The sequence below is a fragment of the Anomaloglossus baeobatrachus genome, chromosome 2 (assembly GCF_048569485.1).
Source record: "Anomaloglossus baeobatrachus isolate aAnoBae1 chromosome 2, aAnoBae1.hap1, whole genome shotgun sequence".
In the NCBI taxonomy this organism is placed as follows: domain Eukaryota; kingdom Metazoa; phylum Chordata; class Amphibia; order Anura; family Aromobatidae; genus Anomaloglossus; species Anomaloglossus baeobatrachus.
This window is the reverse complement of record NC_134354.1, coordinates 713,832,610-713,846,149: the sequence shown is the minus strand read 5'-3', so window position 1 is coordinate 713,846,149 and position 13,540 is coordinate 713,832,610. Positions and strand designations below refer to the sequence as shown.

The 13,540-nt window shown below is 50.1% G+C and overlaps 1 protein-coding gene across 1 annotated transcript in view; it reads left to right on the top strand.

Moving 5' to 3' along the window:
- Positions 1–13,540, top strand: part of EXOSC8 (exosome component 8) — a 72,008-nt gene that overhangs the window by 19,236 nt on the left and 39,232 nt on the right. The window contains exons 4-7 of the mRNA XM_075337319.1: positions 1,715–1,788; positions 2,026–2,071; positions 4,500–4,605; positions 5,078–5,123. Of these exons, the coding sequence (XP_075193434.1) occupies positions 1,715–1,788; positions 2,026–2,071; positions 4,500–4,605; positions 5,078–5,123 (272 nt within the window). The remainder of the gene's footprint in view (positions 1–1,714; positions 1,789–2,025; positions 2,072–4,499; positions 4,606–5,077; positions 5,124–13,540) is intronic.

Sequence of the window (13,540 nt, the reverse complement as noted above, 5' to 3'; positions counted from 1 at the left end):
TAGCATGGTAGTACGCCCACAGGGGTGTGCTGACATGCTATTCAATTCAGAATCACCAGTGGTGACACGCGTACCAGTGTCCGCTGTTCAGAAGTCCCTGGCACTTCCAATGAGACCACAATATGTGAATCCATTGCTCCACAGTCCAGGTTTGCGTTCCAAACTCCTTTTATCTTTGAGCTATGACATAGGATCCAGATGGTTTCTGAATAGCACCCATATAAACGTAGCAACAAAAAGAGGAATAAATATCCTCCAAAAATTAAGCATTACTTACAGCAAAGAAGGGCAGCAGTTGTACATCGCCCAGGCCAAAAACTAATACTCTACAGGATGCAGCTAAACCCCCACTAAGTGGAGGCATCACAGGTGCAAGAAGAGCAAATCCGTACACTAAATATAAAAATAGCAACAAAAAGAGGAATAAATATCCTCCAAAAATGTAGCGTTACTTACAGCAAAGAATTATGTGGGCTTTCCACGAGACGATCTATCGTGCTTTGCATCGTCGGGGTCACGGTTTTCGTGACGCACATCCGGCATCGTTCACGATGTCGTCTCGTGTGACACCTCCGAGCGACGCAGTATCGCTCACAAATCGTGAGTCGTGTACTCGTCGCTAAGTTTTTAAAAAATTGTTTATTTAACATGGCGCCGGTTGTTCATCGTACCCGGGGTAGCACACATTGCTCCGTGTGACACCCCGGGAACGATGAACACAGCTTACCTGCTGGTAAGGTGGTTGGGATGTTACGTCCCGCTCATCTCCGCCCCTATTGGCCGGCCGCTGTGTGACGTCACTGTGACGCCGAACGTCCCTCCCCCTTCAAGAAGAGGATGTTCGACGCCCACAGCGAGGTCGCTCAGCAGGTAAGTACGTGTGACGGCGGTTTAACGACTTTGTGCGACACGGGCAGCGATTTGTCCGTGACGCAAAAGCCCGCATTAGGCCTTGCATATTAGAGTCCTGTCCCTGTATGGTGCACAGATGGAGTATGGCTTGGCAGCCCGCCTGATCTAATAGTATGGGCGTCACCTAATAGGCTTTGGGCTTGTGACTGTGTATGTGCATGTGTGAACAGCGCTCTATGCAAGCCATCAGTGTGCAGTTTTATCATCCAGCAATCGCCCCCTACATGTTTTGGAAGTGTGTGTGTGTGTGTGATTTGCTCTTCTTGCACCTCTGATGCCTCCACATAGTGGGGGTTTAGCTGTATCCTGCTGGATTAGTAGTTTTTGGCCTGTCTGATGTACAACTTTTGCCCATCTTTGCTGTAAGTAATGAATAGCACCCATAGAAGCCAGCTTTGGGAGGTGTGACCTAACCTTTTCGAGAATAGTCTTTAAAAAAACCCAACCAACCATATACATTTGTCCCTCAATAAGTTTTTAGCACTCCTACATGGCAGTGTGGTCACCCAGATATTCGCTTTCTGGATGCATCTACATAACCAAGGCAATATATATGGATAAACCCCGCGACCTTTCCTGCCACCATGAGCTCCAACTCCATGAACTTGAAGGCTTAATCCATATATTCCCAGCATTCTCTTGGGAACTGGTGGAGCCAAATGGTCAATCAGGATCTGGAGACTTCATCCTGCTCATTTATTTGTCAGATTTATTTGAAGGTGACACATCTGTGGTCACCGCAGTGTTTAGTACTTGGTGTCCTATGTCATTTCTGGGCTGATATATTTAATCTTTATTACAGGGTCCATTACCACAGCAGACGGCTCAGCCCTTGTGAAGCTTGGGAACTGCACAGTAATATGCGGCATTAAAGCAGTAAGTCCTGTGAAGTGTGGAGAAGGGAGTGTTGTCTCCTCGGGGACTAGCCCGAGTTGTCAGGATGTGCATAAAGGGAGGTTACAGTAATCTGCGGCATTATACTCGCTGCACACTTATCACTGCTCCTGATCCTTGATCACAATTCTCAAGTTAATTTCCTAAGTGCTGTATAAACTTAATGAACTCCTTGAATATTGTTTTTTTTTTTTTTTGTTTTTTTGTTTTTTATTTTAGGAATTTACCAGCCCCCCAACAGATGCTCCCAATAAAGGCTATATTGGTCAGTGAATATTATATAATATCTTCTAGAATAGCAATACACAAATGTATGAATACATTCGCCACACACTCCACTATACACATAAGGCTAAGTTCAGATAGCCTTAATAAACCTAAGCCAGTTATATCTGTAGATTGCAGATATCCGCAGGGTCTGCCTGCTATTTACATGTTTAGTCTGGTTTGTAAATAAGACCAAAGTAATGCATGCTGACTTTTTTTTTTTCATGCAGATTGTTGGTTTATGTGGAAAATTGGCCATGTGCACTGGTACATTGGCTATGAGTGCATGTGGTACATGGTGCAGACAAACAGCACACATCTCTATAATGCGCTCGTCTGTACACATATAAAAAGACAAAGGTATGAGGGCACCAAGGCAAATGTAGATGGGATCATCCAAATGCATACCTGAAGATAGAACAATAAAAAATAAGAAAAAAGGGGGTGTGCTAAGAAGATCACCAGGACAATATAAAAAATTCATTATATTTTATTGGAGAAAAAGATACCAACACAATTTAAAAACATCTAAAAAGCATAAAGTGCAGTAAATATCAAGGGTATGCTAATATACACCACATAACCCTAAGAGTGTCCACCTCAAAAATGTAAACCATCTACTGTAACCACAAACAACCATAAACAATACATAATGGTACACTAGTAAAGAAAAATGCTGAATGCAATGGTATGTAGGAATATACATGCAAAAAAACACCTCAAATATATATATCAATATTGCCAGAATAACTGAACAAGATTAAACCATATGAGAGATACCTGTGAGATGAAGTAAAACAGGTTTAAACATGGAATAGCAAATAAGACACCATGATCCCGACCAGGATCATAAATGAGGAAAAGGATGCAGGATGATTCCTTAAAGCATCAAAAAATGGTGGACAAATAGTCATGATAGAGGTGGAGACCAAAAAAGTACCCCCCTAACGCGTATCGCCATCCAAGGATAGCTTCCACATCTTTACTGAAGGCTATGCCTTTGGTTGGCAATTGGTCTAGTAAGCAGGAAATCACAGTAGTTTACGTACACTATAGATGGGCACTGTAAAGTATAAAGCACCAATGTTACCATGCCGTTGTATTATATTATTAAAGTGTATTCTGTGCCGTTTTTTCAAAGGCATTATACGATAATTTGCAGATACTGAGCCATACCAGGTTATACTTGGTATCATTTGCTACCACGTTACTGGACCAAAAGAGGCAGAAATCATCTATGACTCTGTTGCGTGTAGTGTGACTTAAAATTATAAGCCCCACTTACCTGATTCTGCTCATTATTTGTCATATATTCACCATAGGGCCTCACTTTTGATGAGTTTTCAGTGTTTTAACAGGTTAGTTCCATTCATTACTGTTAATGAAACCAGTAATAAGGGTTTAGGGATTTGGGTATCATAAATCAAGTAAGGGTACCTTCACACTTTAGCGATGCAGCAGCGATCCGACCAGCGATCTGACCTGGTCAGGATCGCTGCTGCATCGCTACATGGTCGCTGGTGAGCTGTCAAACAGGCAGATCTCACCAGCGACCAGTGAACAGCCCCCAGCCAGCAGCGACGTGCAAGCGACGCTGCGCTTGCACGGAGCCGCCGTCTGGAAGCTGCGGAGACTGGTAACTAAGGTAAACATCGGGTATGGTTACCCGATGTTTACATTAGTTACCAGTGTGAGCAGGGAGCAGGGAGCCGCGCACACTGAGCGCTGGCTCCTTGCTCTCCTAGCTGCATTACACATCGGGTTAATTAACCCGATGTGTAATGCAGCTACATGTGCAGAGAGCAGGGAGCCGCGCACACTGAGCGCTGGCTCCTTGCTCTCCTAGCTGCTGTACACATCGGGTTAATTAACCCGATGTGTACAGCAGCTACATGTGCAGAGAGCCGGAGCCGGCAGCACAGGCAGCGTGAGAGCTGCGGAGGCTGGTAACTAAGGTAAATATCGGGTAACCACCTTGGTTACCCGATGTTTATCTTGGATACAGCTTACCTCAGCTGTCAGACGCCGGCTCCTGCTCCCTGCTCGCTTCATTTGTCGCTCTCTCGCTGTCACACACAGCGATCTGTTTGTCACAGCAGGAGAGCGGCTTTGAAGAAAACGAACCAGGGCTGTGTGTAACGAGCAGCGATCTCGCAGCAGGGGCCAGATCGCTGCTCATTGTCACACACAGCGAGATCGCTAATGAGGTCACTGCTGCGTCACAAAAAGCGTGACTCAGCAGCGATCTCGGCAGCGAGCTCGCTCTGTGTGAAGCACCCCTAACACGCCAATAAAATCAGGTCTAATCTTACATATTGTTGAAATCTCAGATGAGCAGCTAATCTGTCTCTGCATTGTAATGAAGCAATTCTACCATAAACATGATAACGACGTTTATATTCAGACTAACACATTCCCATTTTTAGTGCCTAATGTGGATCTCACACCTCTGTGTTCTTCACGGTTTCGTTCCGGACCCCCAGGAGAGGAGGCACAGGTCGCCAGTCAGTTCATAGCAGACGTCATCGAAACGTAAGATTGAATCCAAAGTGAAAATTAATTCTTTGTCGTAAATTGTGTTTGTATCACATTAACATGTGGCACAAAAAATACTCTGTGACATGAGCCATAGTAAGTGGTCTAAGGCTACTTTCACACATCCGGATTTTTGCCGGATTGCTGGATTTGGCGGACTAAAGTACAATGGCATTGCGACAACTTCCGGGTCACATGACAGCATGTGACCGGAGCTTGTCGCACTGGCATTGTACTGTATCACACTGTACTGGAGTCCACCGGATCCGGCAATACGGTGAAAAGCCGGATGTGTGAGAGTGCCCTTAGTCATAGGGGGTGGCAGATTTGTAATTTACCTATGCGGTAGTGATATGAGGATATATTGTATGTGGAGTCTGGGGAGGAGGAGAGAGTTCAGGAGGCGGTGCACGGACCTAAAGAAAGGTGGTAAAATGAAGCATAATTGACCATCAATTTATCTGTTTAGTTCACAGATTATACAGAAAGAAGACCTGTGCATTCAAAGTGGCAAGGTATGGAAAGGGTAACAGAAAACAAAAAGACCATCTTGCTATTTGATGGATTTCTTTATGTTCCTGAAACAGTTTTCCATAAAACGTGCAGAGAACATCAGGGTTGAAATGACATCTTGTCACTCTAAAAGCAAACGCGCTCTCACCTAGGTCTGTGCTGGAAAAGTATTAAAGGGGTTGTCCGACATAACAAAAATGTTTGAGTTTAAGCTAATCTGTGCTGTATTGTCATATAAAACACCCCTACATTGTTATTTTTTGTTTTCTAACTTTTGTTCCTCTTGAATTATCCCTTTATTCTCTGCAGCTCCTTGTTTACATTCAGCTCCAGCAAACTGACCTCTTCCTGTGCTAAACCTCAAGTCAGAGCTGGCACCGCCCGGCCTCAGTGTCCAGCCTCTCCCCAGTGTCCAGCCTCGCCCCCTGCCCGCCCCCTGCACACACAGTCCCTGTCAGTATATTCTGCCCCAGCACCTGACCTGTTATCATTACAGCATTGCAAATAAGAGCCCCACATCGGGCTCTGCACACCCCACCACATCAGGCTCTGCACCGCATACACACATCAGGCTCTGCACCGCATACACACATCGGGCTCTGCACCGCATACACACATCGGGCTCTGCACCGCATACACCCATCGGGCTCTGCACCGCATACACCCATCGGGCTCTGCACCGCATACACCCATCGGGCTCTGCACCGCATACACCCATCGGGCTCTGCACCGCATACACCCATCGGGCTCTGCACCGCATACACCCATCGGGCTCTGCACCGCATACACCCATCGGGCTCTGCACCGCATACACCCATCGGGCTCTGCACCGCATACACCCATCGGGCTCTGCACCGCATACACCCATCGGGCTCTGCACCGCATACACCCATCGGGCTCTGCACCGCATACACCCATCGGGCTCTGCACCGCATACACCCATCGGGCTCTGCACCGCATACACCCATCGGGCTCTGCACCAACAACCCCCCCCCCACCCCCACCCCAATGGGCAACACATGTAGGAAATGCATACTAACCCGTTCTCGGTCCCCGCCGCTCCTGCACGTTCGCGCGCTGTCTGTGCTCTGGCCATATCAGCACAGTAGTGACGTCACCGCTGTGCTGAAGAGAGCACAGACAGCCGGGCAGTGATGAGAAGCGCAACGCTCCTTCTCATCAGTGCTTTCAAATGTACCGGCATCTGTGATGTCGGTATATTTGAATGTGTGATCCTGAGCAGGGGCCCGGTGCTGGCGCTGACACCACGGCAGCCGCCGCCAGGCCCCGCCACCAGGTCACGGACCCCACAGCAGTGCAGGGGGAGGTTGCGGGGAGAGTAAGGGGTGCGGGGGAATGTGTGGGAGGGTGCAGGGAAGGGGGGCGGGGCTCATCGCACTGTACAGCCCAGCAGGGCGGCAACATGCAGTGACAGATTTGCATGTCAACATGGTCCTGCCCATGTTGACATGAAATGACCGGAAGCAGCAAAATTGCGGCAGGAGCGGTCACATGACCACTCTGAGCCGGGGGAGAGGGGCTGACAGCAGGGCAGGTAAGTGGTCTCTATCTACTTACCTGCCCCCAATGTAGCCCAATAGGGTAATAATGAAAAAAACTCAAAATAAGCTGGATAACCCCTTTAACATTATGACTTCCAGAATATGGCCATAGAAAGCAATGCAGAATATTTTTTGTGAAAAGGTAGGAAAACAAATAAAAAAAAAACCCCAAAACATAAATTTGATACTGCCATAACTGTGCTGATCCACAGAATAAGGTGAATACTTTTTGTGTAGAAAATTAAAAGCATAAAATGTAATTTTTTTAGTTCACAGAAAGTTAATATTAGTTTGTCATTAGGTTGTGTGTACCCGGACATGGTGCCACTGACTAAAGGCCGCTTTACACGCTGCGATATCGTGACCGATATCGCTAACGTGGGTACCCGCCCCCATCGGTTGTGCGACACGGGCAAATCGCTGCCCGGGCGCACAACATCGCGCAGACCCGTCACACTAATTAACTGTCCTGCGACGTCGCTGTGAACGGCGAACTGCCTCCTTTCTAAGGGGGCGGTTCGTTCAGCGTCACAGCGACGTCACTGAACCGCCGACCAATAGAAGCGGAGGGGCGGAGATGAGCCGGACGTAACATCCCGCCCACCTCCTTCCTTCCTCATTGCGAGTGGGAGGCAGGTAAGGAGAGGTTCCTTGTTCCTGCGGTGTCACATGGAGCGATGTGTGCTGCCGCAGGAACGACGAACAACATCGTTACTGCAGCAGCAACGATATTCGAGAATGGACCCCCATGTCACCGATGAGCGATTTTGCACGTTTTGGCGACGATGCAAAATCGCTCATAGGTGTCACAAGCAACGGCATCGCTAAAGCGACGGGATGTGCGTCACAAATTCCGTGACCCCAACGAGATCGCTTGAGTGATGTCGCAGTGTGTAAAGCAGCCTTAACACAACTCTTCTGCAAAAAATAATGTTATGGCTCTTGGAACGTGACAGTGGGGAAAAAAAACACAAAAATTGTATGAACATTGAGGCCAAATTAGGTCTGATCCATAAGGGGTTAAATGTCAGTGCTGAAAAGTACAATTTTCTCCTACACAAAACGTGGTCCCATTAAACCGTGCGGAAATGCAAAAAATTAAATGCGATGAGCTGGCCACTCACTGGTCCAAATTGACCTGGTCTTTTGGAGTTAATGCTTTGGGACGAGTTTCTTTGCATCGCACTTATTTTTTATGTCACAAAGTGTTGGATATTCTGCCAGCTGAGCACTCAAGCTGCTTATACCATGTTCTTTAAGAGATTATTCCCATCTGCAAGATCCTATCTTAATGTATAGTAGGTGGAATAATAATAATACCTCCAATTAGAAATGTAGAATAGTTCTGATTTAATCATGACCAGGAGTGTGGCGCCCAGGGTTATGGGGTACTCTGTCCCAGGCGGTTTACAACTGGGGACAGTCACTGTGGTGGCCATTGCCCAGTCCCGTGCCCTGGGTGCTTTTTAATGGGGAGTATTTCCAGGGGAGATTGAAGTCATTGGTGTGGCACCACCTATGGGTTGCGGTTAAGATGGTGGAACCGCCGCTGCTGAGTTGATTATCTCTAGGGCTGGTGGTGATGGCAGCTATGGTGGATGGCCCTCTGCAGGTAGGGCAGAACCCTGGGGGATGTATAAAGGAGACTTTCGCCGAAGAAGGGAGGCCACACCAGGGTTGTAATTAACTGTCTGTACTCACAATTGAACCCTTGAACGACTGGTTCAGGTCCCTGTAGTTCCAGTGCCAGTTTGATGACTCTGTTGCTTTGTCCACGGCACCCTCAGTGTGGTTGGGTCCCCGTAGCTTGGAGCTGGTTTGGGGCTGGTTTTGACTGTCCTTTTTGTAGCAGTCTCCTTGTACGTACGACGGGCAGTGTGGACCCTGTAGGGCCAGTCCGTGTTCCGAACCCTGATCTTTGCTTTACTGCTGATGCCCCCGGATCTATGGGTCAGTGAGGTCCGTGAAGGTCCCCTCACTGTGCAGGTATTTGCCAGACCGCATGAAGCTGACGACTGACCTAGGGCTCTGTGCCCCGTCGGTGCTCTGGTCCCAGTGGTACTCGGGTGTACCTGCACTGTCGACCACTCTCCTGTGCCCCCGGGCCACCATTACACAACCTAGCTCTAGGCACCCCTCTCCTCCACCCTTCACTACTACTCTCCTGTACTGTACTGTAGTCCCACTGGCTTTGCCCTCTAGGTGGCCATCTCTCTGGTGTCTGACTAGCCAATTACCCCTGATGTAGAGTGGGAAACTGGGATTTTGGTGTGTGCAGATGTTACTGGGACTGGTGTTCCAGGTCCCTGGGGGTAGGCCCTGCATCCTGAGGAGGATGCAGTATCTAGGAGTGCCCTGAGTGGCTCAGGGGCGCTACATTGCAACTAACTGTCACTATATTAGTGAGCTGCAATGCGCTGCACATGAGGTAAGAGACATGGCTAATCAGGAGAACTATTCTACATTTCTAATTGGAGGTATTTGCTAATATTATTCTTATTACACCTACTACATATTGGGATAGGATCTTGGAGATGGACATATCCCTTTAAATATTCCCTTTCTTTGTCGCTCCATTGGGAGACCCAGACAATTGGGGTGTATAGCTATGCCTCCGGAGGCCACACAAAGTATTACACTAAAAGTGTAAAGCCCCTCCCCTTCTGCCTATACACCCCCCGTGCTCACGGGCTCCTCAGTTTTTATGCTTTGTGCGAAGGAGGCAGACATCCACGCATAGCTCCACAGCTTGGTCGGCAGCAGCTGCTGACCAGGTCGGATGGAAGAAAAGAGGGCCCATAACAGGGCCCCCAGCATGCTCCCTTCTCACTCCACTTTGTCGGCGGTGTTGTTAAGGTTGAGGTACCCATTGCGGGTACACAGGCAGGAGCCACATGCTGTTTTCCTTCCCCATCCCTTAGGGCTCTGGGTGAAGTGGGATCCAGGACCGGTCTCTAGGCACTGGGACCGTGCTCCCTCCGCAGCCCCTGGGAATCTGCAGGATAGGAGCTGAGTATCGTCAGGGACAAGGCCCTGCTACTATGAGGTACTCTGTGTCCCCGTGGGGGCCGCGCATGGAGCGCTGGTGCCAGACACATTACAGCACTGCTGGGTGTGTTAGTGCGCCGGACATGGAGCGCTTGTGCCAGACACTTTCCAGCACGGCTGGGTGTGTTAGTGCGCCGGACATGGAGCGCTTGTACCAGACACTTTCCAGCACGGCTGGGTGTGATAGTGCGCCGGACATGGAGCGCTTGTGCCAGACACTTTCCAGCACTGCTGGGTGTGTTTGTGCGCCGGGGGACTACCGCGCGGCCGCGCTTAGTGCCGGCCGCGCTTATAACTTTAGTCCCCGGCTTCTGCGGCCTAGTGTCGTTTATTCCCGCCCACAGGCCTGCCAGTCAGGGAAGGGGCGGGACGCTGCACGGATCGTCAGCGGAGGGCTGGAGCATACATTAGTATCCTCCTCCCTCCTCACTCAGTACAGTGGGGCACTGGATTCCCGCACTTTTCTTGGGCACGCCCACGATCTCCTCCTCCCCACAGAACGCCGGCAGCCATTCCTGTCAGCGATTCAGACGCTGGAGAGGAGAGACAACACAGGGAGACCCAGGCAGGGAATCCGGTGACCACACAACTGCTTTGAGCGGTCGGTAAGCAGCACCTATGGTGCTGGCCCCACTGAGTACCGAAGTGTATATATATATATAGGCTTATAGGCTATACATTGCACTGTACGGTCGCTCTGTTGATTTTTGGCTATATACCCTCCTGGTTGTTCTCAGAGGAGACAACATGTCATCTGCAAAAAGCAAGGGTGCCAAAGCACAGGCGTACTTTGCAACTTGTACCTCATGTACAGCTGTACTACCGGCAGGTTCCACTGACCCTCATTGTGTGCAATGCTCGGCCCTTGTGGCACTTACTCAGCTGGAGCCTCTGCGACTGGTGGCCCAGGTGGATCCACCTGCTACCACTGTCCAGGTGACAGGGACGGAGTTTGCAGCCTTTGCTGACAAACTGTCTGAGACTATGGATAAATGGTCTGCTAAAATACTGGAAGCATTGCAGTCCAGACCGGTGATTCAGGCCCCGGGCTCTATCCAATCCTTGACCCCTGGTCCCCCTCAATTGGAACAGCAAAGTGCCCCTGGGGTATCCCATAGGTCCCAGGGTGAGGTCTCTGACACGGACCGCAGTCCCAGGCCGACCAAGCGGGGTCGCTGGGAAATTCCCTCCACCTCATCACACTGTTCAGGGTCCCAGCAGGGGGACTCTCTGGAGGATGAAGCGGAGGTATCAGATCAGGATTCTGATCCTGAAGCCGCTCTCAACCTAGATACGCCTGAAGGTGACGCAGTAGTGAATGACCTTATAGCGACCATCAATCAGGTGTTGGATATTTCTCCCCCAGCTCCTACAATTGAGGAGTCTGCTTCTCAGGAGAAATTCCGTTTCAGGTTTCCAAAGCGTACATTAAATATGTTTCTGGATCACTCTGACTTCAGAGAGGCAATCCAGAAAAACCGAGACTGTCCAGACAAGCGTTTTTCCAAGCGTCTTAAGGACACACGTTATCCCTTCCCCCCCGAGGTTGTCAAGGGCTGGACTCAGTGTCCTAAGGTGGATCCTCCAATCTCCAGACTGGCGGCTAGATCCATAGTTGCAGTGGAAGATGGGGCTTCACTCAAAGATGCCACTGACAGACAGATGGAACTATGGTTGAAATCCATCTATGAAGCTATAGGCGCGTCTTTTGCCCCAGCATTCGCTGCCGTATGGGCACTCCAAGCTATCTCAGCTTGTCAGGCGCAGATTAATGCAGTAACACGTACATCTGCCCCGCAAGTAATGTCCTTAACCAATCAGGCGTCGGCGTTTGCGTCCTACGCCATTAATGCTATCCTGGACTCTGCGAGCTGTACGGCGGTGGCATCCGCCAACTCGGTGGTACTCCGCAGGGCCATGTGGCTACGTGAATGGAAGGCAGACTCTGCTTCCAAAAAGTTCTTAACCGGTTTGCCATTGGCTGGCGACCGCTTGTTTGGTGAGCGATTGGATGAAATCATTAAACAATCCAAGGGAAAGGATTCATCCTTACCCCAGTCCAAACCAAACAGACCTCAACCACGGAAGGTACAATCGAGGTTTCGGTCCTTTCGGACCGCGGGCAGATCTCAATTTTCCTCGTCCAAAAGGCCTCAGAAAGATCAGAGGAACTCCGATGCATGGCGGTCTAAGTCACGTCCTAAGAAGACCGCCGGAGGAACCGCTCCCAAAGCGGCCTCCTCATGACTTTCGGCCTCCTCAAACCGCATCCTCGGTCGGTGGCAGGCTCTCCCACTTTTGCGACGCCTGGCTGCCACAAGTAAAAGACCGATGGGTGAGAGACATTCTATCTCACGGTTACAGGATAGAGTTCAACTCTCGTCCTCCGACTCGTTTCTTCAGAACATCTCCACCCCCCGACAGAGCCGAGGCTCTTATGCAGGCGGTGGGCACCCTGAAGGAGGAAGGAGTGGTGATCCCGGTTCCTCTTCAGCAACGGGGTCACGGTTTTTACTCCAACTTGTTCGTGGTGCCAAAAAAGGACTGATCCTTCCGTCCCGTTCTGGACCTAAAGCTGCTCAACAAGCATGTGAAAACCAGGCGGTTCCGGATGGAATCGCTCCGCTCCGTCATCGCCTCAATGTCCCAAGGAGATTTCCTGGCATCAATAGACATCAAAGATGCTTATCTCCACGTACCGATTGCGCCAGAGCATCAGCGCTTCCTGCGCTTCGCCATAGGGGACGAACACCTTCAGTTCGTGGCACTACCTTTTGGCCTGGCAACAGCCCCACGGGTCTTCACCAAGGTCATGGCAACAGTGGTGGCAATCCTACACTCTCAGGGACACTCGGTGATCCCTTACTTAGACGATCTACTTGTCAAGGCACCCTCTCAAGGGGCATGCCAACACAGCCTGAACATTGCTCTGGAAACTCTCCAGAGTTTCGGGTGGATCATCAATTTTCCAAAGTCAAATCTGACACCGGCCCAATCACTGACATATCTTGGCATGGAGTTTCATACTCTCTCAGCGATAGTGAAGCTTCCACTGAACAAACAGCGTTCACTACAGACAGGGGTGCAATCTCTCCTTCATGGTCAGTCACACCCCCTGAGGAGCCTCATGCACTTCCTAGGGAAGATGGTGGCAGCAATGGAGGCAGTTCCTTTTGCGCAGTTTCATCTGCACCCACTTCAATGGGACATTCTCCGCAAATGGGACAGGAAGTCGACGTCCCTCGACAGGAACGGCGCCCTTTCTCGGGCAGCCAAAGCTTCCCTTCAGTGGTGGCTTCCTCCCACTTCTCTGTCGGAGGGGAAATCCTTCCTGCCTCCATCCTGGGCTGTGGTCACGACGGACGCGAGCCTGTCAGGGTGGGGAGCGGTCTTTCTCCACCACAGGGCTCAGGGGACTTGGACTCAGACAGAGTCCTCCCTTCAGATCAATGTTCTGGAGATAAGGGCAGTGTATCTTGCCCTAAAGGCGTTCCAGCCGTGGCTGGAAGGCAAACAGATCCGAATTCAGTCGGACAACTCCACAGCGGTGGCATACATCAACCACCAAGGCGGGACACGCAGTCGGCAAGCCTTCCAGGAAGTTCGGCGGATTCTGCTGTGGGTGGAAGCCACAGCCTCGACCATATCCGCAGTTCACATCCCGGGCGTAGAAAACTGGGAAGCAGACTTTCTCAGTCGCCAGGGCATGGATGCAGGGGAATGGTCCCTTCACCCGGACGTGTTTCAGGAGATCTGTTGCCGCTGGGGGATGCCGGACGTCGACCTAATGGCGTCCCGGCACAACGACA